The following is a 21616-nucleotide window of genomic DNA, read 5'->3' on the forward strand; positions in this document are numbered from 1 at the left end:
CAATCGACTCATAAATTCGTATCGGGATTAATCGGTATCGAATCGAATCGTGACCTGTGAATCGTGATACGAATCGAATCGTCAGGTACTAGGCAATTCACACCCCTAGTCTAAATGATATTAAATCCTGGCTTTCTTTTAATTTTTTGAGTCTGAATGACGAAAAGACTGAAGTGATGTTGTTTGGACCAAGTAGCTCTTCCTCTGCTAGTGTGGACCTTGGTCCACTAGCACCTTATCTCAGGGACTGTGTCATGAATTTGGGTGTTAAGTTTGACCCTGGTTTTAAATTTGAGAAGCAGATTAGTTCTGTTGTACAGAAAAGTTTTTATCAGCTTCGCCAGATAGCTAAGGTGAAACCAATTTCATCAAGACTGGACTTGGAAAGATTGATTCATGCTTTTATTACAACTCGTCTTGATTATTGTAATTCTTTGTATGTAGGCATTAGCAAGACTGCTCTTGCCCGTCTGCAACTTATACAAAACTCTGCTGCTCGTCTGCTTACTCAGACACGTAGACGTGAGCATATTACTCCTATCTTAGCATCACTGCATTGGCTCCCTGTGCACTATCGAATTAATTTTAAGCTTCTGTCGTTTGTTTTTAAATGTTTGAATAATCTTGCACCTCCCTATTTATCTGAGTTGCTTCACCCTTATAGCCCACCCCGATTACTAAGATCAGCTGACCAGTTGCTTCTGGTAGTTCCGAAAACAAGGCGGAAGCTTAGGGGTGACAGAGCGTTCTCGACTGCTGCTCCCAGGTTGTGGAATCAATTACCACTGTATGTTAGACAGGCCACTTCACTCCTGGTTTTTAAATCACGTTTAAAAGCATATTATTTTTCCCTGGCCTTCAGCACATAGTATTACTGATATTTACAAGCAGTAGACTGGCATGAATTTGTTTATATTATTTTATGTGTTTTGTGATTTCTAAGTATGTTTTTATATTTTATCTGGTTTTATTATCTTATTTTATGTGCAGCACTTTGGTTCCATTGTGGATTTTTAAATGTGCTATACAAATAAAGTTGATTGATTGATTGATTGTTATCTGTTGGGTTCGTTTGGGGGCTCACTTCCTATCTTGTCTGTCTTAATTGAACATGAAAATTAATGTATTTATCTAACATGTTCAGACACTTCTTTTCCTATTCGAGGATCACCGTTTTACAGTGGCATGAAAAAGTATCTGAACCTTTTGGAATTTCTCACATTTCTGCCTAAAATCACCATCAAACGTGATCTGATCTTTGTCAAAATCACACAGATGAAACAACAGTGTCTGCTTTAACTAAAACCACCCAAACATTTACAGGTTTTCATATTTTAACAAGGATAGCATGCAAACAATGACAGAAGGGGGAGGAATAAGTAATTGAACCCTCTGCCTAAGGATACTTAAAGAGCAATTGAAACCAATTTTTACCAAACAATTTAAGTCAGGTGTGTGCCCAATCACTGATGAGTGGCTTAAAGCTTCCCTGCCCACTATAAAACACACACCTGGTTAGAATTGTCTTGATGAGAAGCATTGTCTGATGTGCACCATGACTCGCTCAAAAGAGCTGTCGGAAGACCTGCGATCAAGAATTGTTGGTTTGTATAAAACTGGCAAAGGATACAAAACCATCTCTAAAAGTCTGGATGTTCATCAATCAACAGTCAGCGAAGTTGTGTACAAATGGAGAGAGTTTGGCACTGTTACTTCTCTCCCAAGGAGTGGCCGCCCACCAAAGATGACGCCAAGAGTTCAGCGCAGACCACTCAAAGAGGTAAAAAATAACCCTAGAGTGTCTGCTAAAGACTTACAGAGATCACTGGCACAGTCCAATATCTCTGTGCATGCATCAACTATATGTAAAACATTGGCCAAGAATGGTGTTCATGGGAGGACTCCACGGAGGAAGCCACTGCTGTCTAAAAAAAACATTGTGGCTCGTTTAATGTTCGCAAAAAGGCACTTGGGCACTCTACAGAAGTTTTGGCAAAATATTTTGTGGACTGATGAAGCCAAAGTTGAATTGTTTGGGAGGAACACACAACGTCATGTGTGGAGGAAAAATGGAACAGCTCACCAACATCAACACCTCATCCCCACCGTGAAGCATGGTGGAGGGTGCATCATGGTTTGGGGCTGTTTTGCTTCCTCAGGGCCTGGACAACTTGCAATCATTCATGGAAAAATGAATTCAAAAGTTTATCAGGATGTTTTGCAGGAAAACCTGAGGCCGTCTGTCAGACAGTTGAAGCTAAAAAGAGGATGGATGCTGCAACAAGACAATGATCCAAAACACAGAAGCAAATCGACTTCAAAATGGTTTCAGAAGAACAAAATACACGTTCTGGAGTGGCCAAGTCAAAGTCCAGACTTGAACCCCATTGAGATGCTGTGGCATGACCTCAAGACAGCGATTCATGCCAGACATCCCAGGAATCTGACTGAACTACAGCAGTTTTGTAAAGAAGAATGGGCCAAGATTAGTCCTGATCGATGTGCCAGACTGATCTGCAGCTACAGGAAGCGTCCGGTTGAAGTTATTGCTGCCAAAGGGGGGCCACAAAATATTAAATGTGATGGTTCAGTTACTTATTCTTCCCCCCTTCTGTCATTGTTTGCATGCTATCCTTGTTAAAATATGAAAGCCTGTAAATGTTTGGGTGGTTTTAGTTAAAGCAGACACTGTTGTTTCATCTGTGTGATTTTGACAAAGATCAGATCACGTTTGATGGTGATTTTAGGCAGAAATGTGAGAAATTCCAAAAGGTTCAGATACTTTTTCATGCCACTGTATATGAGCCTTCCTCAAATGTTTCTGGTGCGGGTGTGCCTTTCATCCACTTCTGTCTCTTTGAGATCTGATTAAATACTCGGATTCCTTCGATCTGTTTCTTGGTCTGCCTCATTTTCCCTGTACTTTCATCTCCACCACTTCTCTTCCTAACATGCTGTCATTCAGTGCTTTTCATCTCAAGTCTAACCTACCTGAGTCCTGCTTCATGTACTTAGTCTGAAATGTTGGTTACCTTCACTGACCCCCTGTGATGTCGTCATTTTTTTATTCTGCCTTTGCAAGTCACTCCAGATATGCATCGCTCGTGCTTTTCCATTACATCAACGTTCATTTCTTCTACTTTCTTGTGCTGTTGTTGCTTCCAATCAATACATGATGGCTGGTCTAACCACGGTTTTACAGAATTTACCTTTCAGTTTTCGTGGGGACTCTATGGTCACATATTAGCTAATCCATTCCCCTACCACCAAACCAAGATACAGTATTTAAAATGTTATCCTCTTTACTAGGTTGTGGCCTAAAAAATCATGTTTCAAATTAGTTTGAAGCGTTATGGAAGATATTTTGTTGTCTTCTCTCAAATGGAGAAAGCACTCTAAATAAGCATGTTAATCTTTCTTTGAAAAATTCCACAAATTGAAACGTGTCAAAACTATCTCTAAAATCTTGAAATTTAAAGAGGAAGTCAACCCAAAATTTTCCTTTAAACTTCTTTACACTATGTTGTATGCACCCACGCTAGTCTAAACAATATTAATATTGTGTTTGTGGAATATGAACTCAGCAGCAAAATATATTTTGTTATATTTTATACAAATCAGTCCTCAGTCGGAAAAGGGTGGCGTGTCCACCCCGTGTCGGGGATGAGATCCTGCCCCAAGTGGAGGAGTTCAAGTATGTTGGGGTCTTGGTCACGTGTGAGGGCAGGATGGAGCAGGAGATCTACAGGCGGATCGGTGCAGCGTCTGCAGTGATGTGGACGCTGTATCGGTCCATTGTGGTGAAGAAAGAGCTGAGCCAAAAGGCAAAGCTCTCGATTTACCGGTCGATCTACGTTTCAACCCTTACCTATGGTCACGCGCTGTGGGTCGTGACTGAAAGAACAAGATTCAGGATACAAGCGGCCGAAACGAGTTTCCTCCGCAGGGTGTCCGGGCTCTCCCTTAGAGATAGGGTGAGAAGCTTGGTCATCTGGGAGGGACTCAGAGGCGAGCCGCTGCTCCTCCGCATTGAGAGGAGCCAGCTGAGGTGGCTTGGGCATCTGGTTCGGATGCCTCCTGGATGCCTCCCTGGAGTGGTGTTCTGGGCATGTCCCACCGGCGGCCTGGGAACGGCTTGGGATCCCGCCGGCGGAGCTGGTTGGATTGGCTGGGGAGAGGGAAGTCTGGGTTTCCCTCCTGAAGCTGCTGCCCCCGCGACCCGACCTCGGATAAGCGGTAGAAGATGGATGGATGGATATTTTATGCATCTCTGGGAATGTTTCCACTTGCTGTTGACTGAAAATGACAACAGTTGCTGAGGACATAGGTAACGACCAAACACTGCTCAGCTTGTGAATGTTACATAAGCACATTCAGGAGATAGGATGAGCCGTGATTGGTTGTTACCGGAGCCCTGAGCAACTGCAACGTCATGTTCATTCGACAAGTGGCAAAACGGCCATGTGATGTGATGGATAAAAATGGGTCGATTTTGCTGCTTAATTCATATTCCACAAACACAGTATTAATCAGAATACCATGTTTGGACTAGTGGGGCTGTATAGAACATAATTATTGTCAAGAAAATTTGGGGGCTGACTTCCCCTCCAATATTGAAAAATATCTGTGATTTCTATGTTTTTGTCATTTTAGTAGCATTTTTACAAAATGTATAATGGTTTCACTTATCAAAGCAATTAACATCTCCTAGCCTAGCACCTCCTTTTCAATGACAAATTCTTAAAATGCTAATCAAATTTTGATGCCACGCTCCACCCACATTAGATGGTACATAGAAAAAATGTACATTGCCCATCTGTCTAGGATATCTGCTCCTGACTGGCACTCCTTTGGACACATTTTAATGAGGCATTTGTAGAAGTCATGGAATTCACACAAAATAGTCTTCTGCAAGTTCAAACCAAAATGGCTGCCTTCCTGTCCAATTTCAGGCAAGTGTCCTTGAAACTTTTTCATGTGTCCTGCCGTCCTCGGATAATAGACATATCCACTGAATTTCATGTCGATCTGTGAAACTGGTGTCAGAACTCTGGGCTAATTTTTTCAAACTTTCAGTTCGATTCGATGCGCTCACATCTTTTAAATCAAAACCGATTTTACGAATCAAATTGTTTGTTTTTTTCCTTGCACCCCCTACAAATGAGTATCAAGCATCTGTCTAGAACAGTGTTTCACATTATTTAGTGTATTGAGCCAGGGTACCAATTTTGCATAATACAAATATAACAACAAACAGTATCAATCTTGAAATAATAGTGTGAAATTTGGGCCTATTTAATCCAACACAAAGCTGATACGAAGCCATGACTTACTCTGCTGTATGAAATGGCAACAAGTGGAGGTAGGCAGGTTTATTGTGCCTTCTGCAATCTAATGAAAGAGTAATTGTTCAGCCTGTCAATCTACATCGCTGGCATAGAGAGAGGAACAAACAAAAATTTGTAAATAACCTTCGGGCATATTACGTATAATTAGATGAATTCCCACAAGTCCTGATTTCTCGCGGCATGGTCTAGACTCTAGGTCCTAGACCGTGACAGATCTCAATCAGATGTCCTAGAATCTAGGACACCTGATTGAGATCTGGGCTCATTTGAGCAAATTACATAATAGAAATTTATCAAAATATGAGCCCTGGAGTTTGATCGAAAGCACCGCTTCAAACCAAATAATCTGACTTCCTGTTCAATTTCGGGCATAGAGGCTTTAGAATTTTTCATAAGCCCCTGTCATGATAAGACTCGTCACCCAATTTTATGCCGGTAAGTACAACTGGTGTTAGTGATCATTTTTTCCCTAACTTTCTTTCTCAATATTTTTTCCTACTAGATCCCTTTCAAATGTACAGTACATATCCATGCTGTTGATTGTTGTTCACCCACCTTGCTGAGCGAGTTCCTGCCCCCAGAGTCTCCTCTCTGCCCTGAGTCCATCGATGAGAGATTCCTGCGCGCCGAGCTGGCATGACAGTTGTGCTTTTTCCTTCCTGAGCGCTTCCAGCTGAATGCGCATACGCCGGTCCTGATCTAGGTCGGCCTCCAGAGCCTGTGCGCGCCTCTGCGAGGAGACGGGGCTGATTTCACCATTCTATCCATCCATCTTATGATCTTTTGATTTATGCCCTCGGCTACCTTGAACTCAGTTCTAGCGTCTCTTTTGGCATTGACGAGGTCTGAGATGCAGCTCTTCTGCTCCTTGACCATCGCTGTGAGCTCCTGCACCAGGGAGGCGGATTTCTTCTCCGCCTGCTGCGACTGAGCCAGCGTCGCTCGCAGCTCCGGCAGCTCTCCCTTCATTTGATCGCACGCCTGCTTTACCTGCAAGAGGGGAAAGGAAACTGAAAAACCGAACCCCGGAATGACTGATCCATATCTGTTGTGCAAGGTGACAGGCAGCTACACTGAATAACCATCAGGACATGATAGCATGACAGTAATTGTATGACACGTCCACATTTATTGTCAGACCTCAGAGAAGCGCGCAGCCTCAATGGTGAGCGCCATGCGGAATTCATCCTCCAGGGCGCCGTACGCTTTCTTGCCCTCCTCCACTTTGTCTTTCAATTCAGACTCCCTCTGAGTGTGGGTTTGCCTCTCAGACGCCATTTCTCTTGCCACTGCTGCCAGGAAGTCTGTCCCACCCGGCTGCAGCCGCATCTCCAGTTGCTTTCTAGGGACACAACATATGTAGAAATGAGGAGCTGTTTGTCTTGTTTGTTTTCTGAGTACAATCGAGGGCGTAAAAATGAATAAATGGATGTGCTTTAAAAGCCAAGAAGCCACCTGTGCTCTTGTTCTCGGCACGCCAGCAGTTCATGCAACTGCTGCACTTTGGCTCTATGGACGTCCAACTCGCGCTTCAGAGCTGCTTCCTTGTTCTCCAGCTCCTGCTGCCGTTTCATCTGAAAGTGGAGACAACGAGTCATATATGGATATTAGCAATGAATTTTAAGAGTCAGTCAGGTTTTTTTCCAACTACTTGAAGTCCTTTTTTTTTTTTAAAGTAAATTTTGTAACCTATTTTTATTTGTCTTCCTCTTAATGTTAACCATTATTTGTTGATGCTTATATGTTGCCTTGCCTTGTGTAAACACATTGAGTTGCCTTGTGTATGAAATGTGCTATACAATAAACTTGCCTTGCCTTGCCTGTACTCCACAAAATTAAAATACCGGTAATTTGCATAAATGTGACTAATATTATTATTATTACCATTCCCTGAGATGGGTCAATGATTGGCATTCATTTTATGCACCGTTATTCATGTAATACTGTACATTGTTGCAATTAGCTGGGGACCAGTTCAGGGTGTACCTTGCCTCTCACACAAAGACAGTTAGGATAGATAGGTTCCAGCATGCCCGTGACCCTTGTGAGGATAAGTGGCGCAGAGAATGGCTGCATGAATGCTGTAAATTATTGCATTTTTATATTATTAAATAATCATAGCTAGAATAGAACTCAGCACGTCCGCAACCCTGAACAGGATAAATGGTGGTGAAAATTGATTGATGGATATGTTATAACTGCTTGGATTATAGTTACATTATATTTAATTCCTTTAATCATAACCACAACATAAATATGCCTCATTAAAAAAACACTGAAATACTTTTTTTGTTATCCTAAATACTGTACACAAAAACACACTCAACATGACTGTTTCAATTTGGACTACTGCATTTGTCCACCAGATGGAGCTAGTTCCTCCGATTCAAGGCATGCAGCAACATCATATTGCACAACTTTTACTGTTTTCTGCAAAGGCACCTTGCAACTGAACTTATAAGCATGTCACTCTTTGAAGCGTCTGACGTGTAAAAATCCACACTCCACATTAGAAACTAGTTTGATAACAGTTAAAATACACAAAATATAAATTATACATTTTACCATGTGATGTCAAAATTTTACCTGTTTGTATGTAGTGTAATGGATTAATGTGCAAACCAAATCGAAAGCTAATATCATTACCTTTAAAAATAACACAGAAAAATAGACTAATAAAGAAATACACAACTATAATCGCTGCATAGATTTTTTCTTTGAAAAAAAATCCTAAAAATAAAGTATCATAACAAAAAATATTCGACAACAAAATATCAAACAAATACATAAATACAAGAGGACAAACAAAAAATTTCAAATATGAAAATATTAAAATATATATATAAAAACAAGTATTTTAGCAAAATATTTGTAGACAAAATGTTAGCCAAAATACATAAAAGCAGGATGAAAAAACAATCAAATACTGTATTACAAAAGTTTTTATTAGTTTTCCGTTATGATGGAGCTAATTGTTCAGCGAATTCTTGTGTACCTCTTGGGCCTGCTGGCGAGCTCGCAGCGCCTCCCCGTGGGAGACGTCCTCCTCTAGTCGCCGGAGTGCATGCTTGTGACGCTCCTCGCTTCCGCGCGCTTGTTCCAGCTGTTGGCTCAGTGAGCGGCACCTCCCATCAAGCTGCTCCACGCGCGTCTCCAGCTCACAGCGTCCCGATCGCTCCTTCAGCAGCAAGTCTTTAAGCCTGGAGGAAGACGTGGAGTCACCTCACATATGTGGACGTGATTAACGTGTGGCGTCAATAAGACAGCAAGGGCAAAGACGGATGCAAGCAATAGTGCTGGCATATGCTTGCCATCCTGCGTCTAATTGAGATCATACTGGAGATTTATCTGTGTCACACACACACACACACACTGACTGCCTGGCTTCCCTCACATTACAGCTTGGGGTGGAGTGGGGGAGTCTCTGCCAAATAGCATCACAGTATGGAGTGAGAGAAATTCCTCTGGAAGACTTGAAAAGTCAAACAAAATTTGGAAGGTCAAACCATTGTGTCATGATACGAGATGAAGACGACATTTGAGCAATTTCCCCTGTTCCAATCAAAGTCATCAAAGGCCCAATTGATGTCTCTGAAATATTATCCTAAGTGAATATCTTGTCATGTTAGTTGTGTAAAGCCCAATTCACACTGGCTGCGGAACGGATGCTGAGCATTTTCGTGCGGACGGCGCAAGGACTGCAATTCACACCGCGTGTGTTGCGTGTCCGGAAATCTGCTCCAGACAGACCACGAGATCACGTGGGTTCACGCTGGCGAGTTGAGTTCACCCAATAACAACCGTGTATAGAGACGTGTGTATATATAGATTTGTAAACAATAGCCACGCTTGCCTGTCACATCGATATGCTTTTTGGACATTATGTCTGGGACTTCTACCATGGCTGTTCTACCATGGGTAAGTACGTTTTGGGTTTATTAAATAGTGTCATTTTGTCGCGTTTAATTTATTCTGAGCTCATTTTTTTCTGAAATGTCCGACTGATGTCATGCTATGTAGCTAGCTAGCTTCCCTCCCCCCCAAAAAACGAGTTCGCAAACGGTTTTATTTTGAAATATACCGGATTTACCTTGATGCGAGACGCCTGTTTTCCTGTCCGGCTCGTGTAATTTCTTCAGCTTCATGAAAATCCGCATGCGGCGTCTTGAAGAAATAGAACGCTTGTGGAAACCTTACGCATCGCCGCAGTCGTTCAGCACCACAGATGCACCGAACCGAAGCTGGTGTGAATTGACACGTAGACTTGAATGCGTTCTATCCTTGCGGCGTCCGTACGGAGAACACACCGCGTCCGTTCCACAGCCAGTGTAATTGGACTTCACCGGATGCCTGTTCGTCTCCGCTCTGCTGCGTCTTGACTGTGTGCTCTGGACACGTAAATTTTTGGGCCAACACACACCGGCTGCACACAGCTGCGGTCCGGCTGCTCCTTCGCCGACAACTTCCCGCCGTGTCTCGCGTGATCACGCGCGATAATGTGGCATTAAAAACAACGTCAAACACACAGAAAGTCTGTGCTCAACAGAGGAGCAGAAAGAGAGGTGGACTTTCTTTGACTGAACTCACCGTCCACTCCCATAGCTTCTGCTATGACGTTCCATGCAGCATTCCTTTTGAAGTTGTCCTTATAAAAAGGATGTGCCGTGTCATATCGAATTTTGTTGCTTTCCACCTCGGTTATTAATCTCTCCATGTCCATGTTCGCCGGTGTTTAAACAGCGAATTAAGCGTTAAGCAGTATGACGTTTTGCTGACATGATTGCGAAACAGGAGCTGGCGGGTGTTTTATTCTAAAAAGTAATCGGAAATTTACTTTGAAACTCCCGCTCGATGTGTTCTGTGCTAGCTTGCCATTTGCAAAAATAGAAAATAGGAGGGCTGCGACACGACGCAGCTGAGACACAGTCGACACGCAACGCACACGCACTCGGTGTAATTTGCACCATTCGAATGAATGGAAACGAATTGGCTGCGCCGCCGGAACGCACCGCAGCCGCACTGCACACGCATCCGGTGTAATCCCGGGGTAAGAGCGAGTTATACTCAAAAGTGGATTTATAGTCATTTAGTTGTAAACCCTCCACGGGTGGAGGCTCCACCCATAGGCATATAGAAACAGCCACCTGTGCGCAATAGTTTTGTTGAACAAAAATGACAAAAAAAACAAACACAAGCACATATTCATACACAACCCGCTGTTTGTTATGATTGACACTGATTCACCCAAAATGCAGAGTGACTAGCAGTTTGTCTACTTAACAAGCAGCCAGTCACTGATTCACTGACTCTCTCCTCTTCACTCACCAAGCCAGGTCTCGCCTTTTCAAGCAACACGCGATTCAGTCACAGTCACAGATAACAGTACTTTAATGCTATTTAATTTTGTAATTAAGTACAATATTATGGAGCCCTGTCTTTCCTTTCCTGTCTTTCCTAAAAATACACATTACAACACTTTATTTTGTACTGTTCTGAAACGGCTGGAACAGGTTAAGTGCATTTCCATTCATTTCTATTGGAAAACATGACTTGATATAGTGCTTTGATTTGCAAGTGTGGTCATAGAGCAAATTAAACTAGTCTCGTATCAACAAGGAGCTTTGTCTGGCCTCTACTGCAATCTTCCATCACACAGCAGTGCGCTGTTAGCTGGTTGCCAACACTGGCTGCTACTCCGCTAACATGGCGCTCTGAATAAACTCAACATTTAAATTACGTACCCTTATTATTACGCGACCATAGGTCCACTGATAGGTCTTATAGAAATTTGGCTATTATTGTATCATATTATTAAAAACACCAGCAGTCACAACTTCTTGCCACCTGCATATGGCAGTTATTAAAAATATTACTTGAAACATTGCCAGTGAGTAAAAGTTTATGAATGGACACAGCTGGAGCCTGGAACTGATTCATCCACTTCACACAGAGCAGTTAAGACAAACCAACTTAAGACCATAAAATATTGGGAACAAATATCAGCATGGGTTCTGTGCGGGTGCAACTACAGAACCACAATTATAGACAAACTGTTAAATACGCTCTCTCTGACAATCGAAACGAGTCAGCTGTTGAACTGTGCAAGTCTAACTAATGTGATCTCACGTACCGGTCGGTAGTGTGCATGGCCATGCTCTGTAGGTCTTTCTCCTCGCTGACCTTGGTCTTCAGGCACTTGAGTTCTTCTGTCAATTTGGTGACGGCGTGTTCGGCCTTCCAGCGCCTCTCCCTCTCCAGGTCCCGCTCTTCCACAAGAACCTGGTGCATACGTAGATTCAAGTGCATCAAGACATAAGCCGGACAAAGGCAAATACACAGCCACGACGCACCTTGTATGTTTCAACCTCACTAGACTTGCATTTTACATTCATCGGCTCCTTGCCCGGTCTCCTCATCAAAACTGATGCATCAACGCCCCCTTTTGCGGTGGAAGAAGACCACCTGACGGAAGGCTTTGTAACCCTCTGTTTAAGATTTTCCCGGACACTGTAGACAAAACAAATGGAAATGTATCAAACGGACTAAAAATAGACTCATTGGGTAAAAATGCAGAATTAAAAAAAAAAAAACATTTAACAAAAATGCAAGATGAAGAATACCCCAAATTTACGTTAAAATATTTTAAAATGTGATTGAAATAGACATTTTGGGTTAAAATTATTAAAACATTTAAAAAATTGGAAAAATGACAAAACTATCCAAGAAAATCAGATAATAAAAAAACAAAAAAAACAGACTATTGAAACATAAATAGAAACTATTAGATGAAAAATATTACGAAAAAAATAATATGTTATAGATATATATATATATATGTTATAGATGAAAGAGGACAGAATCAGTCTCCTTTCAGAAGTTGATTTCAATTTTGCGATATTTCAAATTTGTATCACCTAAAAAAAATACACCGGTAATATCGTAGACGATATTTTTTGGAACATCCCTACTGACAGTAGAGCTCTCACTGAAAATTACTGAAGCTTGTGTGTGAATCTCTGATGAAGCAAGATGAGGGAGTGGACCAAAAAGGCACAATTGTTCATCAAAGAGAGGATACTTTCTCCCTTTCTAATCTCTCCACCTGATGATATCGGCCAAAGCCGAATCAGGCTAAGTGAAATTGAAATATCAGTGGTATGACACCAAGAAAAGCTCACAAAATAACAAAATGTATTATTAACTGCAGCAAACAAATCACCTGTCTGATCTCTTGCTCATCCTTGTCGATGCGGGCTCACGATATTTGGGAATGGCGGATCGAGCTTCATTTTCCTTGCTGCTGTCACACTCACTTTCCGATGTACTGCCCGCGTCATTCCAGGCCTTACGTGCTTTGATCGCAGAGTCGCTAGGTTGACTGGATTTGTGCCTAGCAGGAACCTGAGAAAAACAATAAGATTTATTCAATGAATTTCTGTTGACCTCATTTAAATACTTCTGAAACCAAACTTTTACAGACACCATTACAAATTAATAAAACACTACTAATAAAAATATTCCTATAACATTTGTGTGTGTAGTGTTAAAAACAAAGCACCTGCTGAATAAGGTGAGAAACCTGCTGCTCCAGTTTCTTGACCCGCTCTTCGGTCAGGGTTTGGTCCACATCTTGCTTCATCAGCTGGACGCGCTGCCTGGTGGGTGCTGCCACTCGATCGGCGAAGGATTCACTCTGTCCAAAGTGGGTAAGAACTTCCCTGATATTGGGTGTGGTCAGAAGAGCATCCTATTGACCATTTGCACGTGACGTCACTTCCCCCATGGGAACACGCCCTCCTGAACGCTTGGATTGTAACAATTGAATTTTGTACAGCGTGAAGTCCTTTGTCTAGTCGATTAAATTATAAAATGGTTATATCTTGCTGTGCGGCCGGTTGTACAAACAGACAAGGGAGTAAACCAAATGTTGCTTTTTACCGAATACCTACTAATGAAGACAAAAGACGTTGATGGATAGCGGCAATCAACAAATAGGACTGGCAGCCCACAAAGCATTCACGGATTTGCAGCTCGCATTTTTTATAAGGTTAGTAGATCAATGTTCATTCATTTTACGAGTAAATGTACACTTACTACATGGACTAACAAAGACTGTAACAAGGGTGTCGAATTCCGTGTTTCAAATCACATTAACGATCGTTCATGTGAACTTGGCTTGAGCCACGTAGTTGGCGTCCACTCCAACTGCACACACACAACTTAGTTTTTAAGTGTACCTTCTAAAATCAAAACTATTAAGTGCATCTGACTGAAAATACTTCATGCATACTTGACATAACCAAAGTGTTTCAATATAGGACAGAATGTGTAAAAATAACATTTAAAAAAAACAAGTCAGTTAGCATGATAAACAAGTTTTACTTTTGCCATTACGAGGTAGATTGTCCTTCGGGTGTGATCGTAGCATCTCGTTGCAGACACCCAGCCAGCAGCAAAAAACTGGTATGCGTCTACTCTAGACTTTTATAAGCTTTTAAATCAGCTCCGGTGTCAGGAGATACATTATTGACAACATAGTGATACAGGTCGTGCACCGTGGATTCAGGCAAAGTCGGCGACTTGATTAGCTCAGTGAAAACAGCAGGGGACAAAAGGTAAGTCTGTTTTCAAACTAGCCATCTCCAGTTTCTGTAAATATCGCACTCTATGAGCACCTACTAAAATGTTCCACTTCTGCCGACAGGCGAATGTCAGTTGAACTAGCAGATTCCATGGTTCGATGGGCAATAATAACTTTTAATTTGTAAACTAAAAGTCGCTAAGTACCTAAATCGCTCCGCGGCCCGTCCACTTTCATTCAACCGTCATTTCCTTCTGCCGCTGTCCATGGTGGGGCAGTCACGTGATCACGTGACGTCGGTGCAAATGGTCAATAACAAGGAAGACATTTTTTCCCATTTAACTAGAGATGAAACAGTAAGAACATTGTTGCGATTTCACAAAAAAAAGATGATGATGAAATTCTCATCACCATATTGCTAAAATAAATATATCAGAGATTTGCTAATGAGACTATTTCAAGTCCAAACATTACGTACACTTGCACATTCTGACAAAAAGAACAAATATTAGACATATAAAACAACGCGATAAAACCAGGAGAGGTGTTTAAACTCACCACTTCATTGTTGCCGGCATCGGAGGGCAGGAGGAGGTCCACGTAGTTCTCCAGCCCGGGTATGTCGCACGGACTATCAGTCAGGGAATACGGCGGCTGCCCCAGACGATCCAGGCCATCGAGAAATGACACCTGTGGCAGCGACTGCATCACCATCTCACGATACCCTGCGGCAAATCACACAGGTAGTGCTTGGCGCCACTAATAGAAAATTGTGTGGAATTCCTCTCAAGTCATGTAAACTTGGAAAGCTTTGCTTTTTCATTAGCTTATGTCACTACAGATGATTACCAGTGATGGCAAGGAGGAAATGGTGTCAATAACCACAGTATCAAACTCAAGAGTTTTCCTCAAAGTAACCTTTGCTCCAATAGATGCCGTGCCTGTATTAAACACATCGTCCAGTTCAACAAATGAATACACTTAAATTTATGAACTGGTGTGTGTGTGTGTATGTAGAAGATATATCGTGATAAGATTGATAATCTGTTTTCCTGTTATTTTCTATAGGAAAGTGTATTTTGTATGACAGTGATTTAGGGAGATTATTTTCACTTGTTTGTCCGAAAATTATATGTAGAAGGTGCAAAAAAAAAAAGGCCGTTTATCCACATTCATACAACGGCTTATATAATAATATGGCTTCCTGTGAGAACATCAACTCAGATTTGACATAGAAGTAAATTAGAGAATAAATTGAGACAAGATCTTGCTCATATAACGATTCGGAAACACTGTAGAAATTCAGGGTGAAGCAGCTTCCCAGAACAAACTTAGGAAGATCCAAAGTATCATTATGACAGTCACGGTCTCACCTGTCGTCAAGCACAGCGGGTTGTCCTTGCCGCCGCGGCTCAAAAGCACCTCTCTCAACTCCTGCAATCCCAGCAGACACTGCAGGAGGTGCTCGACGCTGCCAAGGCGGTTGCTATGGAGACTGAGGTGCATGAGTTTGCGTCCGGGGCCGTGGAGATGCAATAGGCCTGGCGGGCACATCACAATCACCACGACTGCCAATAAAAGACAATTGGGGTCCTGCAAAGTCCCGACTGAACTCACCGCTGAGGTCGTTTATCCGATTGAAGGACAAGTCTAAGCTTGTTAAATTCACTAGGCCGTTCAGTCCTGTGGGTCACAAAAGAGTTATGAAAAAAACAACAGTCATTCCAGCAGACGTGTCTTCTAGCGCAGTGCTTCCAAAAGTGCTACGAGTACAATTTGAAACAGAATCATTGAAATCAAAACACTGGCGCCTTCAGATATGAGTTTAATTTGTTGCAAGGCAATGCTCAGAAAACTCGCATCTCTCCTCATTAGTGAAGGGTGGAGCAATAGTCTAGTTGGGGGTGAGTTACACTTTAAGACAGTAATTACTGTATTTAAGTTTAATTGCAATATATTTGAATTCAATCACTGTTTAATTGCTTCCCTCACATACTGAAGTGCAATGTTAATTGTCAAACTTTGCATTATTTTACAGTGGCCTTCAATAATGTTTTTTTTTAGGAATAAAACCACTGCCGTGTTATTGCTGAATGGCGAAAACTAGGGCCTATGCCGTTACTGTATTTGTAATGTTGGTCATTAGGGATACACAGACTACTTTTTTGAGACCCACTATGAGTAGTAAGTACCACCACTTACATTTGAATACTTGCTGATACCGAGTACCAATACTTGATAATGCCATTTGGACCTACAATTGTGATGAAAATGTGTGAACATAGCCTATGTTTATAACATAACGTACTGCCATACATTTTTTTTTAATGTAATGTAACCATTTCAGTTGTGCCGCCGCAGTTGGAACCCAGGGTGATTATGTAAATGTCTTGTTGTCCATGACAACCTTAAATTATCTACACACAGCAGACATGGCCCCTACCTGGAAGGTTTGTCAAACTGAGATTTTGAAGGGGGTATCAGTACATTTTTACGAGCATAAGTACTGTACAGAAGTGCATTGATCCTGGTTATTATGTGGCTATTTGGAAATTATTTTTTGAGCCGGTACTTTGTTAAAAAAATAAAAAGAAAAAGTTTGAGAACTGTTCCAGTGCATTATGCGATGTTCTTACCCTCAACCTTGGTGATGGCATTGCAGGATAAATTTAAAGTTCTCAGGGCCGTGAGAGTAGCGAGACCCTCAACTTTAGCGATGCAGTTGGAGGAGAGGTCCAAGTGTCTCAGGAGAAACGCAGATTTCAAGCCCTCGATCCTCGGGATGCGGTTGCAGTGCAGGTTGAGCGACGTGATAGTGGGATGCAGGGGAACCTCCAGCAAGCTAGACAAGAAGAGACACTGCACTGCTTATTCCTTTATTAACAAACTGTCTAAGTGGGGTAGTTTGCAGTCTAAAGATGAACAACATGGAACAAAATGCAGTAATGCACGGTTAAAAAAAAATGCACAAAAGAAAAAAATTAATTAAATAAAATAAAAACACCAATATATTACCACAAAAATACAAAAACCGCAATAGCTACAAAGTACACAAATATGAGACAAGCAATTAAAAAATATCAGGGCACAAAAAAAAAAAATATATATATATATATATATATATATATATATATATATATATATATATATATATATATATATATATATATATATAAAATATATAAAAATGCACAAAAACACACGAGCTGGAAAATACACAAATCTGTATACAAGCATTAGAAAACACAAAATACTATGACCAAATGTCAAATATATCAGAAAAGGTAATTATAAAAAATACAAAAGTGTCATGACAAAAACAGAACAATACTAGCTAGCTGGAAAATAAAACAAATACAATATTAGATAAAACCCACGAAATATTAAATGACAAATTGCGCAAATATTTTTAAAAAGTAAAAATATTCCATGTAAAATATGATAGATATTTGAAAATATGACAAAATACTTAAACATTAGAATTAAATTAATACAAAATGTTAGTAAAAGGCAGAAATATTTATACAAAAATATTTTTTAAATTTGTATGATGCAACAGGCAAAATTTAGAAAACTACATTAACAATATATTAATATCAGAAGCAAAAATGAGGGTAAGGGCTAAAAAAAAAAAAAAAAAAAAAAACTACACAAGACGAAAATAGCAAATATTTCAAACATTGCGCCAATAAAATATACTAGACAAAAAAAACTTTAATGAAATATAATAAAATTAACGAACAAATACGATATCTTCTGTTGTAGTTATCTTCTGTTTACGTGCTTCGGTAACGAAAAGAATGAAATAAAATGACAACATCAACCAACCTGCATTTTTAGAAGAACACCGAAGTACTGTACAATATTTTATTGTGGCTGGATGCCTGACTGTGCCACTGGCATGCATCATCGACACCGCGAGGGGCGATCTCGACTCGGGAAAACACACAACAACGTCGCTTACCTTGAAATATTCTTGTCGATGAGGCTTATTTCCTTTTCTTCCATCACATACAGCCGCCAACGTAACGTACGTCATCAATACTAAAAAGTTCACTTTTATAGTGAGTAGATGGTAACAAAACGTTTACAACGGAGTTGACGAATAGTCAACAAATCACGCAATATGTTGTGAAATATTTAAACAAAATAAAACACAAATGTTGCTGCTTTTCATTGTAACCTGGCCAACACTGCATTTGAAAGCTTGCTTGGTTTAGCTTCCTCATCGTTGAACTGGCCGCTTCTTTCCTGTTTGCGTGACGTCACAAAGAGCAACTTCCGGGACGAGTCCACTGCCTCGCCCCCTGCGATCAACGCATGCGCATATGGAGCGGACCGTTTTGAGCGTTCATACAGTTGAAACGTCCCAAATGTTGGAAAAGTTTATCGCTAATAAATGCAGGTAATTTCTGGGCTCCATAAAAACATCTTTCGTTAAATAAAATCCTGTCACAGTGCCACTCTTTAAAGGTGACTAATCCCTTTAAAAATATAATACCTCTAAAATTCTGAAACTAAGTAAAGTAACACCCCCAAAAAATACATTTTCAAAATGCTTAATTTGCTTGTATTAAACAGCTTATTCTGTCTACTTTTGTACAAAAAAAAATCAAAGGGATCATCTTTAAAAAAAAAAAAAAAAAAAAAAAAGCATTAATTTAAATAAATTCAGTACATGCACCCAGGTAGTAAACAGAACTTGTATGGGAGGAACTAGTTTATTCCAAAAACTCTTCGTATCCATAGCTGTACAACCAAAGCAATGAATACACATGAATCATGAGAGTCACTTTGTTTGGTTACTACATGCTGATTGTAAAAAATATCCATCTTTTCTTTAACAGAACATAAATAACAAGAGGACAGTGTAAGATGGATACTGTGTGACAGAAAGAGAGAGACAAAATGGCTGTACAGGTAAAACAAAGCACATGAAGTGTTCCACTTACAATCATAGTTTTAACATACATTTGCTGTACAACAGAATTATAGACAATACAGACCATAGTTGCTGAAGCACACAGCATATACTTACAAGTTAGCATTTGCTGACTGCTTTTTTTCACTTGATTTTGCCGCTCAAAACGAGCAGTGTGGATGACAAACACATTGGGAGTGTCAGTTTTTTGTTTTTTTGTTTGTTTTTTGGGTGGGTGTGGGGGGGATAAGATGAGGCAAACACGAACAAATAAGTCTTCCCTCCATTGCTGATGTTTCATTTCAAAGAGTCTTGGCTGACGGAGGCTTTGCTGGTTAACTCTTCTGCAATCTTTGTGCACCGCAGGCTCCCCTTCGCTTCACTGGAAAACACATCAGGGAGACTGCATGGAAAATGATTGTCTTTTTTTTTTTAGGTTGTTATGTGCGCTTGGTGGGAAATCAATTCTAAAATAGAAAGACCACAAATACAGTATTCTTCTAACAAAAAGCAAAATGCCTAACCTCTCATAAAAATATGATATTCTCTTAAGGTGTGTCTAAAAAAAAAACTCCCTGCAAATAAATGCTTGGTACACTCAACAGATAAATAGAAAAACATCATCCATCCATCCATCCATCCATCCATCAATCCATTTTCGTGACCTCTTATTCCTCACACGGGGTCGCGGGGGGTGCTGGAGCCTATCCCAGCCGGCTTCGGGCAGTAGGCGGGAGACACCCTGAACTGGTTGCCAGCCAATCACAGGGCACGCACAGACACGAACAACCATCCACACTCACAAGCACACCGAGGGACAATTTTAGAGCACCCAATTAACTAATTATTTCACGGTCACTGTGTTGCGGTGTTTCTTGAATTTATTTTATCTGTCTATCTCGCCCATCAAAGTTTGGTGGAGAGGTCCTAACACCTGATTGGTCACCCTGATCACCAAGTCAAGGCAAATCAATTTCAGAATAAAGAATTGATGCAGAGTGAGTTGCTAGTTAACACAATTCAATAGGCTGGGTGGTGCTATGCACCTCAATAGGTGTGTTTCCATTCCACTCAGATTTACACTCTCATGAGATGCTTTTCGAGACATGTTGAAATGGAAGTAGTGTACTTGATTGAAATAGTCGAAATATCGCTTTTATCTTGATGTTGGCTTTTATCTTGATGCTGGTTTTACACAACAAGCCTTGATCACTCTATATCAGCAAAAATAAATAAAAATAATAATAATCCATCACCGTAGCCGCCATGTTTCTAACCATTTGAGACCGAAGCAGTAGATTAGACAAGATTTGAGTGAATCAGGCATTAGCCCCGCCCACTAACTTTGATGGGCGAGTTGGACAGATAAAATAAATTCATGAAACGCTGCAACACAGGACCATTAAAAACCTATCCTTAATAAACACTATGCACTCGCTCCAGTTAGAAAAATGCCTCCTTTAAAAAAAACTTTAAAAAACAAAAACAAAACTAAACCAAATGCCTTGTACACACAAGAAACACCCAAAATAAAGGCCTCAACCCTTTCAATACTGACCTTGCTCAGTTGTCGATATCTGATATGTGGTTCTCTCTCTGCAATTACAAAAACACAATAATAATAATAATACTAATAATAATAATGATTATTATAATTATTATTATAATAATAATTCCTTGGCATCCAGAGGGGAGACCGGGGCTTGTATTACTGCTAGGATTTTATTTGATTTTTTTTTAAATATATTTATTTATTTATTCATTTATTTATGGAAGAAGTTTGTTAGCAATGTTTACTTTGGGTTGTGCAAAATTGAAAAAATGTTAATTGGGACTCATCTAATCTCAAAATGTACTATTCTCTTCTCAGATAGTACACAATCCCTGACCATATAAACAAAGAAAACTAGTATTCCACTTTTTAGTTGTGCCCACCCGTAGAGAAAATAATTGTAATGTGACTTACCCAAGTGACAACAAGCCCGGTCGCCTCCTACTTTCATATAAGCCAGGGCTATGATGCCCAAACAAGGACATCTTATCACCAAGAAAAAAGAAAAAAAATCCCCTTTTTTACAGCTAACTATAATGGTGAAACACGACTTCAAAAATTGTCTGTAGAGTTGATAAAGGTTTTATGATGATTTTATATTATTATATAATTTTCTGCGGGAAACTGAAATTAGACTGTCAATCAAAAGTGAGCAGTATTATTATTACAGGTTGTGTAGATTGGATGTCATTATTCTGACATCTCACCATGTCACCGGTGCCCTCGTCCTCAAAATAATCGTCGCCGCCGTCTGTCATCTCCCCTGCCTCAGCCTCGGCTGTCGCCCCCAGCTCCTCTCCGCCGGAGTGGTCGGCCTGGTCGCCGTGGTGACACTCGCACGCCTCCTCGTGTTTCCTCTGCATCTCTGGAGAAGGGACAGAGCACCAAAACCCCAACGTAATATGAATAAACTTAGCCAGCATATAGTATACTGTAACTTTTGTTCTATTTAATTAATGTCCTACCATGCTGCCTCTCAAATTTGTCTAGCCTCCCCAGCAGGGAATCGATCTTGGTCTTGATCTGCGACAGTTCCTTTTTGATACTCAGCAGCTGCTCTGTCTTCACTATGCGATGCACATGCCAATAAAACAGCAGGATTACGATACATTGTCGTTTTGGTACTGTCAGTAGGATCTAATTATATTTTTAAAAAAAAGCAGCACTTTACACATCCTTTTGAATTGATATTTCACTTTTCTTTAAAGTGGAAG

General features: G+C 40.6%; 2 protein-coding genes across 9 annotated transcripts in view; both read right to left on the reverse strand.

The window, feature by feature from the left end:
• The window catches only part of lrrcc1 (leucine rich repeat and coiled-coil centrosomal protein 1), a 32051-nt gene extending 13829 nt beyond the window's left edge, over positions 1-18222 (reverse strand). The window contains exons 1-14 of the mRNA XM_077522863.1: positions 17894-18222; positions 16566-16771; positions 15547-15612; positions 15303-15470; positions 14488-14654; positions 12907-13041; positions 12568-12749; positions 11699-11855; positions 11479-11627; positions 8344-8548; positions 6804-6922; positions 6489-6690; positions 6153-6338; positions 5904-6078 (exon numbers count right to left, since the gene is read on the reverse strand). Coding sequence (XP_077378989.1) covers positions 5904-6078; positions 6153-6338; positions 6489-6690; positions 6804-6922; positions 8344-8548; positions 11479-11627; positions 11699-11855; positions 12568-12749; positions 12907-13041; positions 14488-14654; positions 15303-15470; positions 15547-15612; positions 16566-16771; positions 17894-17937 — 2161 coding nt within the window. The 5' untranslated portion in view covers positions 17938-18222. The remainder of the gene's footprint in view (positions 1-5903; positions 6079-6152; positions 6339-6488; positions 6691-6803; positions 6923-8343; positions 8549-11478; positions 11628-11698; positions 11856-12567; positions 12750-12906; positions 13042-14487; positions 14655-15302; positions 15471-15546; positions 15613-16565; positions 16772-17893) is intronic.
• A 415-nt stretch (positions 18223-18637) lies between these two features.
• Positions 18638-21616, reverse strand: part of ralyl (RALY RNA binding protein like) — a 75872-nt gene continuing 72893 nt past the window's right edge. For all 8 annotated transcript variants that reach the window (XM_077523002.1, XM_077522943.1, XM_077522962.1 and 5 more), the window contains 4 exons: positions 21368-21469; positions 21110-21267; positions 20409-20446; positions 18638-19232 (listed from right to left, as the gene is read on the reverse strand). In XM_077523002.1, coding sequence (XP_077379128.1) covers positions 20414-20446; positions 21110-21267; positions 21368-21469 — 293 coding nt within the window. In that variant the 3' untranslated portion in view covers positions 18638-19232; positions 20409-20413. The remainder of the gene's footprint in view (positions 19233-20408; positions 20447-21109; positions 21268-21367; positions 21470-21616) is intronic.

Source organism: Festucalex cinctus, chromosome 1, assembly GCF_051991245.1.
Source record: "Festucalex cinctus isolate MCC-2025b chromosome 1, RoL_Fcin_1.0, whole genome shotgun sequence".
NCBI lineage: Eukaryota > Metazoa > Chordata > Actinopteri > Syngnathiformes > Syngnathidae > Festucalex > Festucalex cinctus.